At 37.7% G+C, this 23,663-nt stretch overlaps 2 protein-coding genes across 2 annotated transcripts; one reads left to right on the plus strand and one right to left on the minus strand.

Moving 5' to 3' along the window:
• The first annotated feature begins 1,050 nt into the window (after nt 1-1,050).
• Nucleotides 1,051-16,531, plus strand: LOC116307391 (gamma-aminobutyric acid receptor subunit gamma-2). The gene is made up of 13 exons (XM_089026417.1): nt 1,051-1,153; nt 5,816-6,069; nt 6,397-6,475; nt 6,562-6,890; nt 8,381-8,448; nt 11,184-11,290; nt 12,157-12,224; nt 12,612-12,829; nt 13,200-13,282; nt 13,831-13,968; nt 15,105-15,319; nt 15,484-15,642; nt 16,005-16,531. Exons 1-13 carry the CDS (start codon nt 1,051-1,053, stop codon nt 16,263-16,265), a joined length of 2,082 nt encoding a protein of 693 aa, XP_088882543.1. The 3' UTR covers nt 16,266-16,531.
• LOC116307392 (kelch domain-containing protein 2) lies at nt 16,287-23,468 on the minus strand. The gene is made up of 13 exons (XM_031717642.2): nt 23,301-23,468; nt 22,989-23,080; nt 22,127-22,244; nt 21,697-21,809; nt 20,934-21,030; nt 20,583-20,657; nt 19,740-19,820; nt 19,459-19,517; nt 19,202-19,314; nt 18,309-18,378; nt 17,698-17,788; nt 17,237-17,289; nt 16,287-16,944 (listed from the first exon to the last, which is right to left on the minus strand). Exons 1-13 carry the CDS (start codon nt 23,406-23,408, stop codon nt 16,824-16,826), a joined length of 1,191 nt encoding a protein of 396 aa, XP_031573502.2. The 5' UTR covers nt 23,409-23,468; the 3' UTR covers nt 16,287-16,823.
• Between the last annotated feature and the right edge of the window lie 195 nt (nt 23,469-23,663).

Below are 23,663 nucleotides of genomic sequence, written 5' to 3' on the forward strand. Positions count from 1 at the left end.
GGCGGTGTCGGGAAAATATCTGGCTGCTTGTCATAGAGGCAACACTGACCTAGTCGTGGGGGGTCTTGGGTGCTGGTTCAACATGAACAAGTATGCTAAAAGAAAAAGAAGCTGAGTCATTTCAAATGCGAATATAAGCTCCGGCAGCGGGCATGCGAAGGATGGGGCTATAGCACATGTTAAATGATTATTGGGTAAATCCGTCAGAGGAGAACTTGGGCGCACCCACATCTGCGACACACACCCCAACCTTTTACGTAACAATACCTAATGTCTATTAGATTCGATACAAAGATGATGTTTCATCTATGGACAAAACGACGGGCAAAAGGGGATTGAAAATAATTCCAAAGAGACTGCCCAGTGCGTGCTCCTTCTATCCAGAACAGAACGCAATAGACGACTAACAATATATCGGGTGAGGAAAAATAGATAAAAATAAAAAGAATTTTGTAAGGGCCCTTCCATTTACTAATTGAGGGGATATGGATGGGAAATCCGTCCCCTGACATTTAATGTCTCCGTTCACAGGACTTATCCGGAAATTGTTTCGTATCCTCAACTTGATGATATGATACCCGTAAATTTGAAACACGTTTTTTAAACGGAGGTCATATTTACAGAATATCTTGCATTCCCCTTCCGCTGCCCTCTCCCGTCCTCTCACGAATTTGGCAGTTTTACAATTAAAAAAATGCATTCACTAAATCTTTGCTTGGTTTGCAGCAACTTTTCTCAGCTTCTTGCAACGTTCACTCTTCAAAACGTCGCTTGGAATCTCTTCATCATCACCATAGTACAACACCACCCGCCGTCATATCTGGTCATTCTTTCTTGGTGCTCCTTCATGGCTAGGTCCCGATGCTAATCCCGCACGCATATCTTCTCAGCATCACTACATCCTGTCCACACTTACTATTGTCCGTTAATTAAATGCGCAGATGCCAAATCGCTATCAAAAGCCCATGATGTTTTTCTGTTGGTGAACTTCCGTTCATTGACTTTCTTGCCCGAGTGAAATACTGTTGCGGTCTTGATTACCAACCCAAGATGCCCATTCAATGTTTGGTTTCCCAAAAAGATTTGCAAAACACCGGCGAAAGCAATGAAGAAAAGGATGTAAAAGGGAACGAGCAGATGCGAGCACAAGCAAGTGATCCAATGCTGATGTAGACATGAACGGATTCGCTTGGGACGGGCGCCCGCCACCAATGTTTAATCCAAGATACCACTAACATCGATCAACTTTGTCGTCATTGTCTTTCCGTCCCTCTGGGCTTATGTATATTCATCAACGCCCTATTGTGTTTATTACCGGAATCTGGCCGGCACGGGAAGGCAGGAGAGTGGATATTCTTTTTAGAAACACTTTTGATTTCAATATCAACTCTAGCTTGAAGCACTGAACCCTTGTAGATAAGAACTTTATCCACGCGAAGCAGCCTTGGTTAATTCTGTTCTGAGGTTCATATCCTGTTTTGCGGTAGCTCAAAATGAAATAAATCACTCAAGAACTTTATACAATCACGATTAGCAGAATTCATTTGTAGTTTCTTTAGTATTATAACTTGTCTTGCCTTTCGCAGCACTTTATTGGGTTTCTTTAAAAAGACATATACCCTTTTCGAATTCCAAATTACCGCTTGTTTTTACCTTGATTCCCAACAAACTCATTTACTCCCCGTTGCCGGCTCGATATAGTGTTTAAAAATATTCACAATACCAACGCTAAGTAAACATTCACAACTACAACAATACAAACACTTTGAAACCTCCAATTACCTTGACTGAACACATGATTATTCTGCACAAAATCTGAAAAAATGGCTATCTAAAGGGCCACGGCATTATTTGCAATGTTGATACTATTCAAAATGCAAGACTCATTGTTGCAGACTTTTGTTCAAAAATGAAATACATTTATAATACATTTGGTGGTGCATTTAACAATCAATCTCGTTTTGATCTTTCAAGCTCAAACAAAAAAGATTAAATAAGCTAACATTTCGTTACGTTTGCGGAGCAAGGGCTGCAGAAGTAAATAAATTTTATCTGTACGGAGCTAGCTGTGATTAACTGAGGTGTTACCTGCAAGGAGACTCAGCAAACTTGCAGCATTTTTTGGGCTGGTAGGCTAGGGAGAAAACCGCAATAATATTTGAACACGAAGATTTCAGGCCTTAAATTGCGAGACAAGTTTTTGGAGGGGTGAGAACACGTACACTGCCGGTATGCTGCAATCCGCTGCGCAAGTAGAAAGAGTTCTACTTCGTAGCAACGCTACGGGAAACAAAAAAATTGCGAGGTAATCCCTGTTAACAACACTGGTGCAATTTTCTCACGACTTTGTCTCGCAACAGTTGTCAGACAAGTTGTCTGAGAAAATTGCACGTGTTTCAACTGCACAACTTCACGGCTGGACGCTGCGGCTGGGGATATGTTATTTTTTGACAAGCAAAATCTGTGCCACTCGTTGTACCGAAGGATTCTGATTGACCCTCACTATTCTTGTATTCTGTAAGGGGAAAAAATAGACTCTTCACTGAAAAATCTGGAAACTTTTTTGCCAATTCAGCGATCGCAAACAGTCAACAGCTGCTGTTAAAACCTCCGTGAACAGACTTTTTAAGTTTCTCTAAGTTTAGAAAAAATTAATAAAATCGTTGGTTATGTTTCAGACGATCTATTCTTTAATTTTTTTTTGGTTGTTGTTGTGTGTTGCCCACTTGAAAGGGTTGGATTTATGTTTATTAGAATTTAGGCGGTAGTAGAGATTTTTAAAAATCATAGCCGTTAAGGAATGCAAGTGAATATTATTTCGAAGCCTTTTCTTTTAATTCTGATTTAATGCACGAATCCTAGTTTAATCAATTTCAACATGCTATTTTCCAGCTATTGTAATTATCTTCTGCCCTTGGTTTGGATGAAGTACTGAGAGTCATCATTAGCGATTAAAAAGCTAAAAAGCTATATTGTGTCTTTTTTCATCTCAATTTTGTGTTTGTTGTGCTAAAAATTTTCGCCATTTCATCAATTATTAACCATCAAAAACGGTTTAAATTTTATGGATGTTTTAAAACATGTAGGATTAAAAGGAAAAAAAAATTCTTGACATTTATAGAACGCTAAAAAAATAGATGTAAAAATGACTAATATAAGGAATCGAATTTCAATTGGGGTTACCGCCCTGTTTTCTTTCCAGTCAACTTTTATCAAGGGTTATATTATTACTATTGTTGTTATTTTTTTTCTTGTTTCTTCCATTTGAGGCCCACTGTACTTACTGTATGTTATATGTGACGAATTCCAATAAACTAAACTAAACTAAATATAGTTTTATTTTTAAAGTATTTCCAAATTTTAAACCTTTATGATTATCAAGTTGGGTTGAACTTGTTTTCTTTAGTTATCTTTCATGACATTAACTATTCATGAGTCTCAGAATTTAGGTTGAGCGATTAATGCATACCAAATCTGAAAGGACCGAATCTAGGCATCACCATGCAGATCAAAGTGTCGTTTTTTCACATCTTTCTGTCACTCATCGTGCCTATTCAAGGTAGTACTATTTTTGAATGCTATCTATATATTTATGGGAATTTAATATTGATTGCATAGAGGGCTCTTTACCCATTAAATTGTGATTTAGAATAGTTTATTTAGCAAGGCGGGGAAAACTGTAGAAGCCGATGAAAACCCTCATAAAGCAATACCCTGTTAAAAGAACATGGTTTGGTGTAGTGATAGGACATTCAATGTTTCCACTGCGTTCTGAGGGCCGGGTTCGTTTTCTGGTCTCTACCATTGATTTGAGTGTTTTGATGCCGTCAGCTACGGTTTTCTCCCTTCGCACAAGCGTATTTAAGACGCTAATTTTCCTAAGGTTGTTTCAGAGTCCAATCTGTAAATTAGTCGTGCCCTGACTTTGATCATCCCAGAGTTTGTATCAGGGTTCAATCTGTAAATTAGCCATGCCCTGACATAGATCATCCCAGAGGTTGTTTCAGGGGTTGGTTCTGTGGGTTAGTCGTGCCCTGACTTAGATCATCCCAGAGGTAGTTTCAGGGTTGGATCTGTGAGTTAGCCGTGCCCCTAACTTTTATCACAGAGGTTGTATCAGGGCTCAATCTGAGTTAGTCGTGTCCTGACTTAGATCAGCCCAGAGGTTGTTTCAGGGTTGGTTTTGTTGTGAGTTAGCCGTACGCTGAATTCGGTCAACCCAGAGGTTGTAATAAGGGTTCGATCTGAGAGTTAGCCGTACCCTGACATTGGTCAACACAGAGGTTGTTTCAGGGTACAATCTGTACCGGGAGTAATCTGTGCCCTTACTTCTTTGAGCCCAGAGATTGTTTCAGCCGAAATTTGATATTTCAAACGATGTCTTTGACACATTAATATCGCCTGAGTTGAAGTCTTAAATCATCAGCTCTATAGTCTATGCCACTTAATATTCTCTTGTCTATGCTTAAAGAGCAGAGGAATGAGGGCTATAAACTCAAGTTTACAAAGTCGCACTCCACTATCTAGTGACGGTCTGGAAAAAAATGTTTTTGGACCAGAACTTATTTCTGAGCTTTAATATTGTATTTTTAAATTTCTCTTCAAAATTTGGTTCAAAATCAAAAACTCGGTCACAATATCCAACAAAACTATACTATCAAAATATATAGGAAAAAATAAATTTTTTTATACGACTATCATTTTGGACTAGCTATCAGATATGGAATATTTGTTTACAAATCGAATTTAATGTGTCATCGAATTCGTAATTATCTTTGCATGATATGATGTAATAATTCATTATACAGAAGATGGGGGGTGGTAACTAATGGATACTAGGTATGGCCTTGGTCACAGGGTCTAACTACGGCTCTGCTCATTCAATCAGCTTAGCCACCTGCAAGTACTTTCCTTGACACATATTTTTTTTCGGACCATTCTATTCGTGGAAAAAAATAGAACTCACCAATTTGTTTTTTTTCCAAGTGTTTGAAGAAGTTAAAAAAGTTGTTTTTGCCCAGTCACGATGAGCCGGTGCGCAAAAAACTCACATGCGTAGAAAGGATGAAGAGACAGCAACAACAACCACAACAACAGAACAATCGGCGCATAGGAATACATATTTCGTTATCTTGAACATTTTGTTTACCGACAAGAACACGAATCTGCCACAATCCTGGAAAAGCCCAGGCTTTCGTACCACTGATAAGGAAAACCCGCTGTTTCACAACTCCAGAGTTTTTAATTGCCATGGCAAACTTGGCAAGCTTTTCCATGAATAAAATTGTCGTTCGCGTGGTCTTCAAAGCCATATACATTTTTGATAGACTTACCTCAAGGTTTCAAGGTTTCATAGATTTTTTATGGTGAATTTTCCACCATTTGACGCTTTTAAAATGTCGAAAATATGGATGAAAACGTCTAGATATTATGGCGAAGAAACACTTGCTCGACCCTCTTGAACTTAGCCTAGAGACCTGGCCTTTAACAAAGAAAGCCCAAAACGTTTTAAAAAATCACAGGGAACCCGCGCAGACGACAATATAAGTTTGATGAATTAATAATAATAATAATAATAATAATAATAAATAAATAACAACAACAACAACAACAACATGAATAATATAATAGTAAATAATAATAATAATAATAATAAATAATAATAATAATAATAATAATAATAATAATAATGAAATATCAGTTAACTGTTAAGTACTTATTTTACTAGTTATTATTGTCAATAAGTAATATTTTTAGGCCAATATCAATTATTGTAAAACTCCATGCATCTTCACCCTCTTATTACCCCACACAGGTTGCAGAATCCTTGAATTTCTTCGGTGCGTGACCGACAAAGCCCTCGTTGGTCACGTCATCAAGAATTTCACAGTCACTGCACCAGGTTTAGCGTTCTGCCAGCACAAATGTTTCATTGAACACGAATGTGTCTCGTACAACCTGGGACCAATACAAGGATTGCTAAGATCGTGTGAGCTGAGCGATGCTGACAACGTAACCCGGCCTGGCCACGTGCAACAAAAGGAGGGCTCTGAATACTGTCCAATCAAGGTTGGTAAAATCGTTACGATATACACGTGATAGGTTCATTCAAAAAAATTATACTAGTTAGTTATATTAAGCAGACCACGTGTCATTTGCTTAGCGGTTGCACATCACAAGTCACATGAATATTGATACAACTCAAACATAAAAAATAAGTTCTCAAGCGAATGACACGGGCTTTTTGAAAGAGCAATGATATTACTAACACTCAAGTTAAAGAGGCTGACTATTATTAGAGATAAAACTTACTTTCAAACGCTTATTAGAAATATGAGTCGCTTTTTTTTGTCGTTTGTTTTCATGACTACATTTTCTTTTATCCTTCGGTCTCAGAATCCCTGCGCGTCTAGTTCTTGTTCAGCGAACCAGTTATGTACACCTTTACCTTCGATGGATATTTACAACTGCAGTGGTGAGTGTACCATACCAAGCCGTGTCGAGTCGTGTCGTGCTTTTCCTACGCATTTATTTGTTATCTCTCTTTACTGTTTCTTTTAGCATGTGAATCTCCTCTGGGGATGGAAGATGGAAGGATTCAAAACTCTCAAATCACCGCCTCATCTTACTTTGACAAAAGATTCTACCCATGGCTTGCTCGCTTGAACCTAGAAGCAACCTTAGAGCACCAAGGATCTTGGACGGCAGGCCAAAAAATGGTGGGAGAATACATTCAGATTGACCTCGGTAGAATGTACAAACTAACCAAGGTGGCCACGCAAGGTAGAGTACCGGCTGATTGGCATACCCAGTGGGTTACCAAGTACTCGCTGGCGTATAGGGCTGATGATCCCACATGGACAGACTATAAGGAGAATGACATTATCAAGGTAGGCTAAAAATTAGTATGACTGACCTACCATTTTGAGGTCTTCGTAGCTAGGAATAATTCTTTTTTCACTAAAAGGAATTTAATAACAAATGGATTTTTTTAAAAAAATATGGGTTATATGGATTGGTTTGTTTTTGTTTTTGTTTTGTTTTGTTTTTGTTTTTGTTTTGTTTTTTTGTTTGTTTTTTTTTTTTTTTTGTTTTTTTGTTGTTTTTTTTATTTTAAATCTTATATGGATAAGATGGGATTCGAATCAATCCATTAAAAAAATCAAAAAATAAAATAAAAATAAAGATAAAATTAAAAAAAACGATTCAAATTTGCCATACCCCCGAGACATCCGTAGAGCTGAGGCGGCGTATGGACTTCGGACCTGACGGCGATTAAATCCTTCTGCCCTTGGGTGTACGAATTACGCAAGAAAATGTTCTAGCCGAAGCATCAGGGGAGAGACCAGCCGGCCCCCAGACCATATCGGCTGATCCCTTGCATCTCTGCCACGCACGGAATCGGTTAAAAAAATATTGTTAAAAAGTCTAGTCTATTCGGTGCATCGTTTTCGCGGCCTATTGTTATGCTGATTCCGCGGAACCGTGGCTCAGTGGATAAATCGTTGTCGTTCAGATACTGCAGAGTCAAGGTCGTTGGGGGAGGGTTAGCACTTGGATGGGCACCCTTTCGCTCCTTTTTTCGCTTTTTTTATTTTATTTTATTTTATTTTTTATTTATTATTTATTAAAGTAATAAAATATAGAATAGGGAGTTTTTTCATTCTTGAGTAAGCTATTCCTGTCTACCCAAATCTGTCAAATTAAAATCCATTAGAGAAAAATCCCTGGGGGGAAATGAAACTGCCGGCCATTTATTATTTTAAGGGTTAAGGTGTTATTTAACTCTCCACTTTTTATTAGAATCACATATTATTTTGTCTTGTTTGAACACCGTCATCAGGCTCATACCTTATTTGGTGTTGTTCGTACCGAAGCCAGACCCCAATGCATCCTATTTATAGAAACTGCAAAGGCCTATTTGTAACTGTCAGTATAGCCTGCGTGCAGCCGAACTAACTAACTGTTAAGTCTTAGAGTTCTGGACAACATGCTGGTTTGCGGAACCTATGAAATAGATCGCAATGTAGCTTGGAAATGTCCTCTCTTAAGAAAGAACTCACAGCTCTCGATGTAAAGGACATAGAGAAGGAGGCAGCACAGCTGTGTTCAAACTGAGATTCGACAGCTGAAAAAGCTTCGTTCCACAAGTCCTCGCTAAATTCGCCATTTTGATTTCAGCAAAGACTGAATAATATAAACGAAGGCTCTGATAACCAATCGGAAACTGCTTTAGTTATAACCAATTAGAATTTGGTCTTCGAATCCATACGCGGGGGCGTGGGGTCTTAGTCTAGAGAACACGGTTTGTGTCGTTGCTGCACGCTGGCTATTGTCAGTAGTCAATAACTAAAAACTACAACTAACTTAACATCCTCAGGTTTTTCCTGGCAACAGCGACAAAACAACGGTTGTGACAAATGACATTCTGGTTCCAATTGTTGCCCGGTTCGTGCGCATCATTGTAAAAGAAGCCCACGAGTGGCCATCCATGAGAACTGAACTTTATGGATGCAGATTCTGATTCAAAAACAATTAAGCAATTTGTTATGAGTCTAGAATAGACAACATTCTCCAAGCAACCTCACCCGCTTTTCCGAGGTTTAAAGCCAGGGAAGACTAGAAACGACTTCGTGGTGCAAAGGTTTGTGGGACGAAAGATGAAGGAGCTTTTTGGTCTCGTTCACAAAAGCAGTCCCATAATCCAATGCATATCACGGGTTTGTTTCCAGTCTATACGTTGATTAGAAAGGCGACGACGTCTGCACGACTGAATTGGACCAATGTATATACCCCCAGCATAGTGTCATAAAACACATCAAGGTTTAATTAAGAAACACTTGCTTGGCTTTTACCTCCAGAATGGATCTTGTTATATGCGAGATCATAAGGCCCCCAGCATGATTCACTACTAACAAACCAACTAATATCTCACACACAAAAAAATCTATTGAAAATATCGTAAATGTAGAACATTTCTCATAAATTTAATTCATTTGACGTCGAACACGCAAGAAGTAATTAATCGATAAAGCACTCGACGCAAGATTGAATTGGAATTTAGGAGTTGATTCATTTATTGCACGTGGTGGAGGGAGAAAAACCGGAGAACCCGCAAGCAAATCCTACAAAGCAAAGGAGAGAAATGATAGACAATGCTTGTGCTTCGTGTGGCATTTTCCCAGGCAAATGATTTGATGTAAACGCGGTTGAACGAGTAGGGTTCTTATTCGCACAGCACATATATATGACATGATTAGTTCACACTAGGGCGTCATTTGCAACTAGTCAACTACAGTATAACTGTTGGATTTTGTTATGAAGAAATTAAATGGAAAAAAATCACCTGACGTTACATGAATAGCATTAGTATTATTAGACCCATGAAGGTACCAAGGGACTAGGATGTAAACATGGTAAATTTTTACTGCAGAAATACATATAATGGATAAGGGGTCTTAAGGACGTTATAATTTGGAAAAAAATTTGGCTGGAAGGGTAGTATCCCTTTGGAATATCAGATCTATTCTCGTACACAAAGCCTTCTCAGCTTTCTAACGAGAAATCGATATTTTGGTGGGAAGGGTCTGGGTACCAGAATGTATTAGGATCGTACTTTTAACAAATTCACTCTCAATTTTAAAGAAGGGCTGCACTTCAATCGACTGTTCGACTTGTATGTGTCCACGAAGTTTGAGGTCTCGTTCGTTGACTAGCATTTTAACGACTGTCAGAAAGAACTGCAATAAAAGACAATATATAGAGGGAAATTTTAGACTCAAATCTCCCTTCAAAATATTGTTTTTATTGCAGTAAATATATTATTCGAGTCTTGGGAAATGAAGTTGGATATCTTTTCGGACTGCTTGCCGTGTTGTAGCCGGCGTAGAGAGATCATATCATTATAATATTTTTCAATATTACGAATTAAAGTGCAAATAACAATACGAAAAACTCGCACCCGTGCCACCGGGTGAGGTGCAAACCGGCCATATCAACCTTCTTTTGCGATCCGCCTCCGGTCCCATAGTAAATTGAGAAACAAATGCGTGCAGCCGTGAGTTATTGATAAAATAAATAAAAAAAATTTCAAGCATAAATAACAAAGAAAATGCATGTAGAAGAAAGAGTGTAAACTACACCTTTTTTTTTTCCTTTTTTTTTTTTTTTTGCGAATCACTTGCCGAAATTCAATTTCACCAAAAACAAGGTTTAGTCATTAATTTCGAATTTAAAACATAAATCCTAATATATCAAGGTGTCTCTCACTATCAACATTGATAAATATTTTATATTTTACACAATTGTTCGAATCTACGAGAACCTACAGAAGTGTTTGCTATGCTTGTTCGGGTTCATAGTTAATGCACAGTGCTTCCAGTTTAAACTAGTGTGGGAAAGAATAGCTTGGTTTGAAATTTTTTACGTTTGTGCTGCATGTAAATCATGAAGGTATCATTTGAGAATGGTTTTTGGATTGTCATTTTGATGACTGCCGTGAACAGTCTAAGGTAGGTTTTCTCCTAATTTATAATTATAATCCTGAACAGTGTCAGTAAGATTTGACTTTCTTATATTTTATATCGGTTAAATCACTACAATGATATTCTAGTATTTACTCATATTCGAATTAAAAAAATGTAATAAAATAAAATGAAAATTTCTCTTCATTTCTGCAGTTCAGAAATCAATTTAACTGCTCATCATGAATATTCAAAATATAAATATTTCCATCTTTTGCTTTCTATCTTTTGCCGTAAATCATATATATAATTTAACGAACTTTAAGTGTTTCTTAGTTAGCAGATACACATGTACTATGGCTTGAGGAATTCGCGTGGCTTAAACTTTAATTTTTTTTCACCACAGCAGGGTGGGATCCAGGGCGAATAAGGTCGTGGGAGTTGCAAAGTTTTTACATTATAAACACTAAAGGAGAGTGTCTATTCCGTCCTCCCCCTCTCCCCCAGTCGCCAGCGGTGCTTGATCATGTGACTGACTTTCTCATAAAATTACTTTCGTACCAACACTACGAAATAGAAAATATCCAAATGCCCAACCGTATATAACGAGTCTGATAAACTATTTTCTAACTTCATTTAATAAATAATCATTAAAAGACACAAATTTTATTATCATATTCAATATACTTATTTTATGTGATAATATTAATTCAATAAAAGGGGAGAAGATGATTGGGATACGAAGACGAAGGAAATTCCAGAAATTTCAGCTCATTTAACACAAACTTTAAAGACTTATGATAAGAGGTTACGTCCAAACGCTGGAGGTAAGCCGAACAAATTTCAAAGATAATATTCCGAGTCGAGTATCATATCATATTTGATTATAGATCGCGCAAAGAGAAAAATGCAAACCTAGACTACTGTATATTTGGAGTTCGAGTTTTTGCTTATAAATGATTAATTTTCAAATCACCGACAAACTAACAAAATAGCTACGCTTGTAAAACATCACAACCAAGCCAGCTTTGCACAAACCTTTTGGCAGCTTTTGGCGTTCATTTATCATGTGCACTTCCCTGCTAGCAGAGTCTCCTTCGTTCCGTGGCAATTCTTGGCAGAATTGATATGATAGTCTCCCTTTTTCTCTGCCAAGAATCACAAACCAGGGAGATTCTGCTAGCAGGGAATATGTGTACACGTGACAGGTGTGAAAAAGGCCTCTCAAAATAAATAAAGTAAATGATTTAAAAGAATCTATATGAAGAAAATTTAGTTTCTAACAAAGTGGTTCAATGTAAAACTTAATGAAATTAGACCGACGAATCAATAATATCCTTAGGTGCGTTTTGCGTACAGAGAACTGATCGATAATAATATATCAGATTTAGAGCAGCGCTGCATAAGTCAGAATCTTGTTGAAGAGAAAAATAGATTCTGTTCATTTGAATTCCATCTACCTCATGTTCGTTCGTCCGTTCCGTTATTCATTTTGTCTTATTGCTTGCTCGCTCGTTCGTTTGCTCGCTTGTTCGTTTGCTCTTTCCAAGGGCGTAGCCTCCCATTCAAGCGATTGAGAATAAATTTATGCTTGTTAAACAAAGTATGAAAATACATGGCTTCCGCTAAAGTATGGCCCATATCGATACCAATAAAAGCATGCAGATTTTATTGTTGTCCATTGATATTTTAGGTAAACCAGTGGAAATAAGAGCCGAATTTAAAGTTGGCTCAATAGGTGAAATAAATGAGGCAGAAATGGTAAGGATATTATATTATTTTAATTTTTCTAACTACTACTACTATGCAACTTATTTCCTCGATAATTTTCTCTTCGAGAATCTCGAAGTGCTCGCGATCGAGGTAAAGTTTGAGAAGCATGGGTGATGTGCACGGTTAATATGCTGCGGCTATCAGCGTACACGCGTTGTGCCCATGAACGTCCTGGATCCCAAGTCCCAACATCATATATGAGTAGAGTACGAAGAAAAAAAGTCAAAATGCACTGAAAATTTTTAAAAAAAAGTTATCCCAGGCCCATCTTGAGTAAGGCGGGAAATGGCCACGTGGCCTGTTCATTAGGGTATCCATTCCTTCTACTGCGAAATAGAGAATCTTTAGAGAATCTTTGCAACGTTTTTTTCATAGAGCTACTCGCTGGATATATTTTTCCGTCACTGGTGGATTGACACTCGATTGAAATCCAACTTCTCCCAACCTATAACACTCTCATTGGACGCGTCTTCCATTATCTGGATCCCTGATACGTATTTCTTGAACTCAAAAAAGTCTGAATACCATAAAGTGATAGGGGACTGTATGAGGCTTATACTATGGCCTAATGGAAGCATTTATTACAGTGTCAGGTCAGTAGGTTATACCGGCTTTGATGAAATTGGACGCTTGTATGATGGCTTCATTTGACCCCCACTTCCATAATGCTTCGTAAATTTTCTTCCTTATTTAAATTTGTATCCCCTCATGAGAATAGTAAGACAACATTTTAGAGAAAGTAAAAATCAAGTTTCCGAAAAGAATTGAGGCATTCATGAACGCAGGTCTAAATGCTCAAAGAAACAGATTTAGGAAATTTACAGATCATATTTTAAACTCTTCATGTCGGTTTGCGTTCCCTACGGATTCTTTGTCTATGAATCATGCGAATCATTATGAGATAGAATTAAAAGCAAAATTGCAGTTATAATATTGATTTTTTTTTCCATTTATCTTTATTAGATTAAGTTTGTTGTTACGCTGTGAAATGGATCTTCGTCTTTATCCCTTTGATATACAACATTGCCCGTTTATCGTGGAAAGCCGTAAGTATATACGGTACCTCTTTACCTTGGACGTAATGTTTGCCCATTTTTCAGACCACGTGTCATTCTCTTGAGAATAAGATTCGGCTTTGTTTGAGTAATATTTATATTCATGTGTCTTCTTATGCGTAAACGCTTAACAATGAAATGATACTCTGGGCAATGACACGTGGTCTGAAATGGGAAAATTGCAAATGGCATATTGGAAATGGGCTATTATACCTCTGTAGGGTTTTCAGCTTCCCATCCTCTTTTGGAGCCTTTCCCTCCCCCACTTAACACTGGTACATGACCAAAAACCGACCTGATAAAAGATTTGTCGTCGAACTCCGAAATTTGAAATATTTCGTATTAAAAGATCCGTTCCGACAGTTTTAGATTTCAATTTATTTGCCAGATTTCTAGGCTCGATTTATTTCCAGCTGTGGTGGTTTAGGTGCGCCCGCGATCCTCTTCCCCTCTTAGTTGGGGAAGGCTTGGGAACAAACGACAACCTAACGGCTGTAACCAAGCCTACTATATGCCTTGACTTCAAAATCTCTCACCAGACGCATACACAGAAGATGACGTCGTATACAAGTGGAATCGTAATAGGACACATGGTATAGAAGTGGCGTCCAATCAGACAGCGCAGTTTTTTCTTTTGGAAGCCAAATTAGAAAACACTTTGGTTAAGAAAATAGCAGGTAATTTAAGTACATATGACTGCATATGTGGCAAAATATGTCACGATTGGACAAAACCGGGAATAATCGCAATCCTATTTTCGGTTTAGCATTATTATAAAATCTGCTTTTTACTTTCAAAAAATGCCTTTATCTACGATGGTGACTTTTTTCTTTTAAATTCTCGACGATTTCACTTTTAATCGAGAGAAAAGTAGAGATGGCGAAAAGCAACAACAACAACAACAATAAGTATAGGTAATAGGACTCCATGCTGTCCAATTTGAAAATAATTTGAAGAAAAAAATTCTGAGGACTGACAAAATTGGAAAGGTCTATAGGCCGAGTCCAATTTGGCAGACAGAGAAATTTTTTGAATTCAATTAATTTCAAATTGGATAGTTTTCCCTCGAAAGAATGCGAATGGAAACGATCCAAATGAAAAAGAATTTGAAAATAATACAATAGCTGCTTATATATGGGATTATAGAGTGACAGGGGCGGCGGAAGCGGGGGGGCTCTGGCCCCCCCACTAGATTTTTTTGGGGGGCCTGGCCCCCCCAGAATATAATGCCTCACACACACAAAAAAAAAAAACGCATGAGATTTGGTTATGATTACCATTATTTATTATTTTGATATTACATAATTTTCTGTATCTAAAAAATATACGATATATCTAGCGACGACTTGCATCATTTTTGTGTCTCTCAGCACAATTGCAAGTGGTTTAATGCGCGCAAAATGTTACTGATTGAAATATCACACATACACGTTTGTAATCAAGCTAAACAGGGAGGGGGGGCTCATTTCAAGGTACCGTGAAATATTGGAGTGCCCCCCTAAAATTTTTCAGCTTCCGCCGCCCCTGAGTGATGATACAACAACAACAACAACAACAATAATAATAATGATAATAATAATAATTATTATGAACATAATGATGATGATGATGATGATGATAATAATTGGTATTTATGAAACAATAATCAGTGACACTTTGTGCAAAGCTTGTGCAAAGCACAAGTGCACAGAGGGACAGTTCAAAGTCATTTCCGGTCCAACTGTTCGACTTCAAAATTTGACATCGAAATTTGACGTCGTCGATTTAGTATCAAGGTTCGTTCAGTAATCTTATGCAGTACTTTGGATTTCAGGTACTTATTCCACGTTGTTTGCTACGTTCTCGTTCAAGCGTCGATTAGAGTTTTTCATTATGACGGTGTTCGCACCAGCCACCATCTTAACACTCATGTCATGGTGTTCTCTGTGGATATCGTCCAAGGCTGTACCCACCCGTATCTCATTGTGTATTACCACTATCTTGTCTATTATCTTACTTACAAGTACTGCTAATTCACATATGCCCAAGGTATGATTGCGATTTACGACGAGGTAGTCGGCCACTCATAACAGAAAATTACTTTTGAACCCCCTCCTTGTTCCCTGCCACTTATACGGGTCACTCACGGAACATTCCGCATTTTCCCCACGTTAATATTTCTTAATTAGTCAATGCATTTTGCCTATTCAAAGGTGAGTTACATGAAAGCCATGGACGCATATCTCCTGGGATGCCTATCATTCATTTTCATGACCCTAGTTGAATTCGTGGTCGTGCTGAACGTTTCCTCTGACAAACCAACCAAATCAGAAGTAAACCAGACCACTTCAGCAAGTACAGAAGAAAAAGAGGTAAAAATACATCACATAGTTATGACAGAAAAACAACACAATAACAAACAAGAAAGTTAAGGTCGAGATCTCCATCTATAAACTTCCCCGAAAGTGTTGCACAAAAGCAGGCACTTTTCGGAGGGAACGGCAATGCTTCTTTTATGGCCTGTCTTCCAGTATTACTACCAAACACACGGGCCTTTATCACTCAAAATATTTTTAGTAAAAGACGTTAAATACAATTTTTGTACATTTGTAGCACTACTTTTATACAATTATAGCAAAAGTTATTGTACAACAACTACTTTGATGTAAAACCTTGATGTTTGTAAATCAAGTATTTCTTTCCTACAATCATTTGATTTTCTTTTTATCCGTAGGATATCAACAACGAAACTCGTACAAACGAGAAAAACAACGAAAGAAAATCAAGAAAACATGAACTAAACTTCCAGGACTTCTCTAACCTAGGCTGCGTCAGTGGAATCGACGAATCAGGCGACTGTGACGTCAGAACGCAGGTGACCAATCAGCGAAAGGAAGACCAAAGCATCCATTACATTGACAGGGCATCACGTGTCCTGTTTCCTTCGATGTTTATGTTGTTTATTGGTTTGTTCAGTATGTGGTACTTTGTGTAAATAATCTAAGCTGAATCCAACCAAACCTAACTACGATTTTATTTAACGTGGGGATTTTTGGAAATATATATATTGCTGAATGATTTAAAAGTTCTAATAGAAGAATCATATCTAGCATGAAGGTACCTTGACAAGCTATAGTCAATAGCAACATTTTTCACCTAGATGTTGACAGACCTTACAATAAGGTTCCTTAGAAGATGAACTTCTGGTACATAATCGCTTCGTTAGGATAACAGCACTTGCATTAAAGTTCCCTAAAGATATGTCTTCTGGTACTTAATCGCTTTGTTGATGCAACAGACCTTGCAAATAAGGTTCCTTAGAAGATAAACTTCTGGTATGGCAGTCCTTGCATTAAAGTTCCCTTAAGATATCCCTTTGGGTACTAATTCGCTTTGGTGATGCAACAGATCTTGCATTAACGTCCCTAGAATACTAGAGGAACATTATTACCTGGGTGTTATAACAAGCCTTACATCAAGGAAGAACTTGTTGGTATTAGTTAACGTTCTTGGTACAGCACGCCTTACACTTAAGGTACTTTTACAACTTGGACTAGATGGGCTTGATAGTGTTTAATCGTCTTGATGGTATGAGAGATCGCAGTAATGACTTCGGGATTGTCTTGAGTTGACTTGACAACGGATGATGACTCAGTACTTTATCTATGCAAATGCTAAAACGATCAAAAAAACAATAAAATGATCTTATTATTTCGACTGAAAAAACATACTTAAAATCCTTACCAGATAACAACTCCTCCCTGGAGACTAGACGTGGTAAATATAAACAGCTTCACTGTGAATAAAGTGTGACAGTTGCCGAGGTTAACCCGTGGCGACGTTGCCATGGTCACCTCTTGCTAGTTGCTAGCCTTGCTTATCGCCCAGTTTTTACTGTTACGCACCTACCTTTCATCATTTTAAAGTGACAAATTAAGTAACAATATAGGCCATGTAGACAAATACCTTTTTAGAGGGAGAGCTGTAAATCTAAATATGATGATTTTGTTGGAGTGTTGCTGCAAAAATAACAAAAAGCACGATGTTAAAACTACTTCACTCCATCTTATTTGCAAGGAATATGGCCATGTAACCGAAAAGAGGTGCTTTACCATCAGCCGACTTTCAGAACAAACTCAAGGTCAACCAATCAGAATTGAGGATTCAACATTGTATTTTGATTAGCATTTCCCATGATTCTACCATTCTACAAATTGATCGTAAATGCTAGTCGAACTCGTAACGGAATCCCATTTCAATCGACAAGAGAAATTTGTACTTAGTCCCTGCTCAGAAAATGCTAACCCAGAATAGTTGACCCATAATTCCTTTCGGTGAACGCGGTCAACTCAGCTGGCATCAAAAAGTAGGCTCCGAATGATGAAGTCTTATTGATATCGTTTGGCACGTAGAAGTACAGTACTTACAGGTTCGGCATCATCAAGAAGGGAAGTGGAACATCCCCCGAATATTACTACTTCTCCTGGTGTTGACGTTGCACAGGCTGTATGCCACATTCTAATAATGAAAAGATTAAAAAAATAATAGATATTAAAAATAAATAAAAACAGGAAAAATAATGAGAAATCAATGTTACAGTGAAGAGCAGGCGTTGCACAAATTCCTTTCATAAGTCGAAGCCACATTCTAATCATAATTTAAAAATATATATATAATAGATATTTAAAATTTCCTTTATTTTTAATGAATTAGTTCATGAAAAGTTCACAACCTGAGTAGAGTGTGAAAAGCATGCAGACAAGAGAACTGTTACTAGCCTTAATTTTTGATATTTGCGACAAGAGATTAATAACGTCCTTTTTTCACGAGGGTAGCACTTAATAGCCAGTGGCTAACAAACCTGTGGCCCTCATTCCATGAGTGAATGGAATTTAGGAGTTGATTTTTGCGGAGAGAGGAAAACCGGAGAACCAGGAAAACCAGGAAAACCCTTGAAGCACAGGAGAGAACCAACAAACCCCAAACCCGGCGGGACAAATTGAAACAAATTGAGTATCGCATTGCTGTATTGTATTACCTGGGTAATGTGTTTTCAGGTGTAATGTTGGACCAAGTGAGAGAATCTGTATCAAGTAGGTAAACATCCCCTAAAAAGTCAGATATACAATCATGAATACTTCACAAATTTCCTTGTTCAAAACAATAATTAGCATCCATCTTCACCCCACCCCAATCCCTAAAGGTAACGCAAAGCGACATTGCTTGCAACACTGAATGAAAACTGCTTTTTTTGGGTGTCACACAGCCCAATGTTGCATGCAATGTTTCAAGCAACGCCACACTGTGCGTCCGCAACTTGAGAAGGGCCAGTAATGTAATGTCAACAAAATCATGCAAATTGTAGCACGATATTTTTAATACAAAAGCACTAAGAGCTTGTTGCATAAACATGGTATTGTCTCCCAGTTTGTATCTTCTGTCTTTTTGTTTTTTATCTGTTTTTTCTGTTGAAAATGAGGAATACTGACAGGTCTACTCACTTACGTAATTCATTAATAGGAGAGTAAGAGTCAGAGAGAAAAAGAGAGATGCCTGCACGTACAGTAGGTTATCATATGGCACAGGGGTGGATCCAGGATTTTGTTCAGGGGTGCTGTGCACAAAGTTAACCTAGGGATGGGTGCACCCCTTAGAATCAAAGGGATAAAACAGTATTGGTTATCTTCGAATAGGGGAAACAAAGTCGAACCAGGGATCTGCCCCTGTGGCATCAGGTAACATGCATTGTTGCTTTATAATTTACATTATGCACATTGCACATGTTGCACACATTATTTCTGGAAGATGTCAAGAACACTGTCTATCAAAAGCCTCCTCCCTCATGCGAGTAGAGAGAATGGATAGAAATGTTGTTGGGCCTACATTCTCATGATTAACTAGTCTTAGGCTTTATAACAAATAATACTTTACCCAAAGGTTCTCTACTATTATTGAAACCTCCATATAAAAGAAGGTGTCTTTGACTAACAGGGGTTAAAGAATGCCATGACCTTCCTCCAGGGACACACCCAGTTGTATGGAGACTGTTGATGGAATAAAATAAGGAAATTATTAATAAAACCCATGGACACTATAAGGTGTTTTTTTCTAGATGTAAAACAAAATACAGGATTGTTACAGTAATTAGTGCATAACTTCTGTTTGAAAACAAGAAGTAAATTACAAACCTCCCACTCCACTGCCAGGTGTCCAAGTCTAAACAATAGAGATCATTCCTTCTTTCGCCCTAAAATAATTAGTTAGATCATTTAATCATCAAAATAAAAAAGGGCTTTTGAAACCTAAGAAAGAAGCTAGCTACATATAATTTTGGCCATCAGCAACTATATGTTGAATATCTTAACTATTTTTACAATAATAATAATAATAATAGAGAAAAATACTAATTGAATAATATTTAATGTTATTTCAAATAATATTAATCATTATTAACAATATATACTCTGACCATAAATCTGCCACCAAATACATAAGCTTTGGATTGAAGCTTAGCTGTTGCATGGGCAGCTCGTGGTGATGGTCCATCTCCCTGGAAGAACAAAAAAATTCTTTCAAAAATACCATTTAAGAGTAAATCATGGTGCATATCAGTTTGAGCTAACCACAGAAATTAAGAAAATAGGCTCTTAGACCCTTTGTAGTTATTTCCAAACTGAAGCTCAAATGAATAAAGATATACTGTATAGACAAATGTACTGTGTGTCATACAGAAAAGAAGAACTAGCCGTCATTGCAAGCATTCCTGCAATCCCCAATCTCCCTTGGAAACCAATCCCCCTCAGAAACCAATTCCCCTCGGAAACCAATCCCCCTAAGAAACCAATCCCCCTAAGAAACCAATCCCCCTCGGAAACCAATCCCCCTCGGAAACCAATCCCCCTCGGAAACCAATCCCCCTCAGAAACCAATCCCCCTAAGAAACCAATCCCCCTAAGAAACCAATCCCCCTCGGAAACCAATCCCCCTCAGAAACCAATCCCCCTCAGAAACCAATCCCCCTAAGAAACCAATCCCCCTAAGAAACCAATCCCCCTAAGAAACCAATCCCCCTCGGAAACCAATCCCCCTAAGAAACCAATCCCCCTCGGAAACCAATCCCCCTCAGAAACCAATCCCCCTCAGAAACCAATCCCCCTCAGAAACCAATCCCCCTCAGAAACCAATCCCCCTCAGAAACCAATCCCCCTCAGAAACCAATCCCCCTCAGAAACCAATCCCCCTCGGAAACCTCAAGGAAATGAAGGCTAAAGCAGAACATGAGAGAACTGCTTGACAAAAACATAAATTTCACCTTTATTTTTAATTTGACCCACTCAATTTTTAATGTATCCAGGATAAAGACATTATTATTCCATCCTCTGTTATCCTAGGAAATCAATAAAAAAGTCTTTTTAAAATGGAATTCTGTAGCTCCAGAAATTATCCATACTCCCCCACAGAGGAATTTGGAATTTCCAAAAGGGTTGGGGGGGAGGGGTCAGAGAAAGAACAAAACTACAGAGTTTTTATTGAAGAAAATTGGAATTTCCAGGGGTAGTAAAAAAATTCCTCTTTGGGGGTGGGGGTAAGGATAATTTATACTAGTTCATGTACATGTCATTGTGGTAGTTAAAAGTACAGCATGCTAAATATTAATACTTACTCCAAAAAAATCAACAGAGTTATAAACAAACTCTCCATAGCATTCATTGCCAACAAATGTTTGTGGAGGAGTTCCATAACCACCAAAAAATATGAGACTATTATAATTAAAAATCAATAACACAGAAAACATTAGATTATGAATTAATTTTAGAGCTGTTTATATAAACTAAAAATGAACCTTTTCTGCTTGGTTGGTAATAATGTTTTCCTACTTAGACCACATATCATCCCCTATACTAGAGAATTAGGTTCTTTGTTTGAGTTGTATCCATCTATAATCATGATATGTATCGATATCATCGTCATATATAACCATTATACAAAGAAATGAAACTCTAGGGAATGACACATGGTTTGAACAGCAAAAACACTACACCCAAGCTGATCATGTCTATTACTAATTTCCAATAGTTATATGGAATCAAAATATTGTTTGCTCATACATGTAGCTTGATATACACTGGTGTCCCAAGCTGTACAACTTACAGGGCTCAAAAATGTAGGCTCAACCATTCATAGTTTAGTCAGCCCTTTTAGTTGTTTGACGCTGTCAAAGGACATGCAGCTGCAAAAGATTGGCCACCCCAAACCATAGGTCTCTAAAGTAAGGATCTTTGTCAATGTCGTGTTGAATAAGACCAGCAGATACATGTATGTGATATAATAAAAATAATAAGTACTGAAAGATTTCCTTATAGGGATGATCTTTCGGATATTTTGAAACTGTGTATAAATATATAGTACAGTACAATTGTACATACAATTCCTTATGCTGCCAGCAGCATAACTTGTCTCTTGATGAAGGAGGATAATCACTGTTCACCAAGCCACTCAAATCTTTCCAAGACAGAGTTTTTAAATCTAGCATATAGACCTGAAAACAAAAAAGACAAAAACCAAACATTAACCAAAAATAATAAAACTTAGACGATACAGTGGTCATCTTGGATCACAAGGCATTATGGGGCATGTAGAGGGCAAATATGCAGAAAATATATAGCTTCATGTTTTTGCTGATTCTTTCAATGGTAAAGGCCATCTTTGGCCGTAATAATGTTGGTCATATAAAGAAAAACATATCATCAAGCCTCACATAAGCTGTAGATATGCCTCCTGGATGCCCATTAATGACTTGCCTTCCAAGATGGCCACCATACCATCAAAGTAGTCTATTATACAAGTGTACATTACCTTAGATGTTGGACCATTATCACAATGTCCTGCAAACAAATACATTACATTATCTATGCATGCAGCACAGCTACCAGACAGGGGTGGCGGGACATCTCCTCTGGTAATGACACGTCTCCTGCACAAATTATAATTAATAATATATTCAAATTTATTTAGTGGATAATCATATACATGTACTTCCATTTCAATATTCATTTATTTTGTCTTTCCCTAGAGTAATTCTTTGTTTAACGGCTGTGTATGAGAACAGACAGATGAATAATAATGACAATAACAATAATAATAACAACAACAACAACGTTTAAACAGGAAGCTCTCATCATGAAGGTGTTTTTCAGAGAGATCCTGCAAAATATTTCCCTGCTAGCAGAACCTATTTTCCATTTGTTTTGGTTGAGAGAGAAAAATAGACTCTGCCGATGTAGGACATTATTTCTGTCGTGCATGCATGCCGTAACTTAGCAACGCTGTCATGATTTTGACAGCCGCTCTCATCAAACAGTGTTTGGCGCCACAGTGTGTTACATTTGCTCATGTGCACTACATGTAATTGGTTAAAAACCAGTTTTAAAACTCCATGACTGTGGACGGCGGTGTATCAAAGGAAACGCTCTACATCGGCAGGGTCTCCTACCTCCCCGCCTGAAAGAAGGGAGAGAGAGAGAAGAGAGACTCTGCTAGCAGGGAAGCAAAATATGGATGATGATCTCATGACTCATGATCAAACAAGAATCCTTATCTCAAGAAAATGACACATGGTCTATAACGCGAAACACTATCTATCATGATCATGACTCATGAATTAGGAAGTCTTATATATGACTTTATGCTATTGAGCCACAAATGAGTGACAGCCTACCATGTGAGTGACTCAACACAAAATAGCCACAATTCCACACTATCGTGGTATGTTTCCTGGATGAAATGAGGAAGCTGCACATCTTGATTATCCTAAAAGACGAAATACAACATAAATATAAGTACTTTCTGCAAAACGATAAAAAGTCCAAATTTCATTTGAAGGTGGGTTAAAGCAGGTAGTTTACGATTCTTATGGAAGAGCCAGGATCAGCTGACCAAATTCAATGACAGAACAGAACCATTTAAATTTAATATAAATAAGTTTACACCTTACGAACTTGCACGTCTTTTGAGAAATTATATAACTTACCCTGTATCCACCCCAGATGACTATAAAGCCATTCCAGTACACCGACACATGTCCACTTCTTTCTCTGGGTAGCTCTGTACCCTGTACATTTGGATATAAGAAGGACATTTTCTTTGATTTCAAAAATCAAAACATCAAAAAAACTGGGAAAAATATTCTTATTTTTAGTTCCACTGGGTAAATTTTGCGTGAATCCGCTGACAATAAACATCGCGTTGTTGAAATATTAGCTCGTGAAGCATGCTGGGTACTTTGTCGCTGAGTCACGTGGTGTTAATGGTGGGATTTGATTGGTTGGTTCTAGATGAACGATCTTCGGCTCCAAAATTTGAAAAAAGCTTCTCCTTTCTTCGTTAGAAAATA

The sequence above is a fragment of the Actinia tenebrosa genome, unplaced genomic scaffold, assembly GCF_029948245.1.
Source record: "Actinia tenebrosa isolate PJP-AT-01 unplaced genomic scaffold, QUT_ActTen_1.0 PGA_scaffold0__85_contigs__length_37466705, whole genome shotgun sequence".
NCBI classification, from domain to species: Eukaryota; Metazoa; Cnidaria; class Anthozoa; order Actiniaria; family Actiniidae; genus Actinia; species Actinia tenebrosa.